General features: G+C 40.7%; 1 protein-coding gene across 1 annotated transcript; it reads left to right on the forward strand.

The window, feature by feature from the left end:
- The first annotated feature begins 197 nt into the window (after nucleotides 1–197).
- Nucleotides 198–1,771, forward strand: LOC102195276 (cyclin-dependent kinase 11B-like). The gene is made up of 3 exons (XM_013908561.1): nucleotides 198–392; nucleotides 691–1,167; nucleotides 1,280–1,771. Exons 1-3 carry the CDS (start codon nucleotides 363–365, stop codon nucleotides 1,769–1,771), a joined length of 999 nt encoding a protein of 332 aa, XP_013764015.1. The 5' UTR covers nucleotides 198–362.
- The last annotated feature ends 223 nt before the right edge of the window (nucleotides 1,772–1,994 follow it).

Raw genomic sequence — 1,994 nt, forward strand, 5'->3', positions numbered from 1 at the left:
AGGATTAAGTGAAAAGGTTGCTACACCCAAAGGACCCTTTCTGATTGAAACTAGTTTTCATTTTTAATCACAGTAAATAGCTAAATAGCTTCAAGTTCAGTCAGTAACAACAAGAACACAGAAACCAAAACAACATGGTCTCCATGGTAACACCTGGGTAGTGCTGTCACTATCGCCTGATGATTTTTGAACAGGATTCTCCAAACACAGTGTTTGCAGTGTTTACCTGGATATTTCATTTCTAAACACCATCCTGAACCTACAAGCATCTCTCGCTATTTGCTGTGACTCGACGAACGCTTTGGAAAAATATCGACAGCTAAACAAGTGTAACAGCGACTCTTCAGTGTTTCTGAGCCCAAATGGACCCAACATTTGTCTCAGAAAATCTGGTAAGCTTTTCTCGTGTGAGCAAGCAAAAGCTTTTTTTGAATTGTTTGCTCAAAATGTGTCTAAAGCTTTCATAATCTTCAGGAAGCAGAGTACACTTTGGAGTTTAACTTTAATTTCTTAATACTTAAACATTTGTAAGCACTTTTAACAAAACTCTGTGAACATTTGTGTTTTTAGAACATCTGTAGGACTCAGTTTTTGCTTTTTCTTGTGTCACCTTAAACTTCTAATGCCACACATCACACTGTGTAATTGATTTTTCTAACTATGGACTACGTGCATGTTTTTATCATTCAGGAATCTTGGCCAGTGCAGACTAGCGCTGCTGATATGAAACAGCAGCAGGAAGCTAACAAGATTGCTGGAAGTGAAACGGTGCAAGAATTAAAAGATGCACTCCATTTTGCCACTCAGGAGTTGAAGACTGCAAAGGAGGAAAATGCATCTTTGAAGGAGAAGATTGCCGTCCTTGAAGATGCTCACAAAATGGAAGTGAGTAGCCTCCAAGAAGAGCTCAAACTCAAGGATGAGGCGCTTCAAAGATCTGTGAAGAAAAGAAGAGCTCAAACCAAAGCCTGGGTAGAACTCCTCCATGAATCGACCATGAAAGACATGGAGATAAACACCAGGGAACAACACTGGAGCAGCAAGTGGCAATCAACCGAGAAGAGCCTGAAAGAGGAGAAGAAGAAAGTGGAGGAGCTCCAAATTAAGAACAAGCATCTGATGGAGAACTTACAGGAAAATCTGGACGAATGGAAGAACGTCCTTCAGGTAAGCGGTCTCTGCTATCATTTCACTTTACCATAATGTCATGTTTGGTCCTAACAACTTCTGTCAGACTGAGTCACAGTTCAGTAAAATACATTTTACTCTCTCTACATAGGAGCTTGCACCTGACGCTGACCACCAGGAAGAAACCCTGGAAACAAATTCCCAAGAGGAAAAACTGGAAAACCACGAGGGAGAAGAGGAGGGAACGGACAAACCAAGAAAGGACAAGAAAAAGCAGGAAGAAAAGGAGGAAAAGCAGGAGACAAAAGAGGACATCGAAGAAAACCTTGAGGGAAAAAGTGACGAGAAGATGGAAGATAAAAGAGCAACTGAAGATCTAAACCCAAACCTCTGCCTGGTTCCCATCCCTCTCACTCCCTCCGACTCTTGTCCTTTACCCCCTGTCTCTACACCCCAACTCAACCCCTCTACCTCCTCCCTACCTTACCCACCCTCTCGTGCTCTTTCCTACTCTTCACCCAGCTCTTATTCTTTACGCAACACCCTCAGTCTCCACACCTTCCCCAATCCTCCCAACCTTACTCGATCTCTCGTGCTCCCTCCTACTATTTACCCTTGTTTTCCAAACCTGTGCAGCCCATAAACTCTAATGAAATGTTTGATCTGCTTTTTTGTTCATTTTAAAATAAACATGTGAAATTTCATTAAACTTACAGTCTTTGTTTGGATCATTGTTTTTTTTTTTTTAACCTATAACACAATATTACACTTTTGTCCAGAAGAGATTTATTTAAAAAAGTATAAGTCTCATTTAAGTGATCAAGAGTCTCCTGTCAAAAAGGTTTAACAGTTTATAAAGGTTAAGT

Source organism: Pundamilia nyererei, unplaced genomic scaffold, assembly GCF_000239375.1.
Source record: "Pundamilia nyererei isolate P.nyererei 1_Seehausen unplaced genomic scaffold, PunNye1.0 scaffold00012, whole genome shotgun sequence".
Lineage (NCBI taxonomy): Eukaryota > Metazoa > Chordata > Actinopteri > Cichliformes > Cichlidae > Pundamilia > Pundamilia nyererei.

Excerpts from the sequence above, each read along its gene's own strand:
- LOC102195276 (XM_013908561.1), top strand. The coding sequence starts at position 363 with ATGGACCCAACATTTGTCTCAGAAAATCTG. Across the intron at positions 393-690 it reads CATTTGTCTCAGAAAATCTG|GAATCTTGGCCAGTGCAGAC; the intron begins GTAAGCTTTTCT and ends TTTATCATTCAG. Across the intron at positions 1,168-1,279 it reads AATGGAAGAACGTCCTTCAG|GAGCTTGCACCTGACGCTGA; the intron begins GTAAGCGGTCTC and ends CTCTCTACATAG.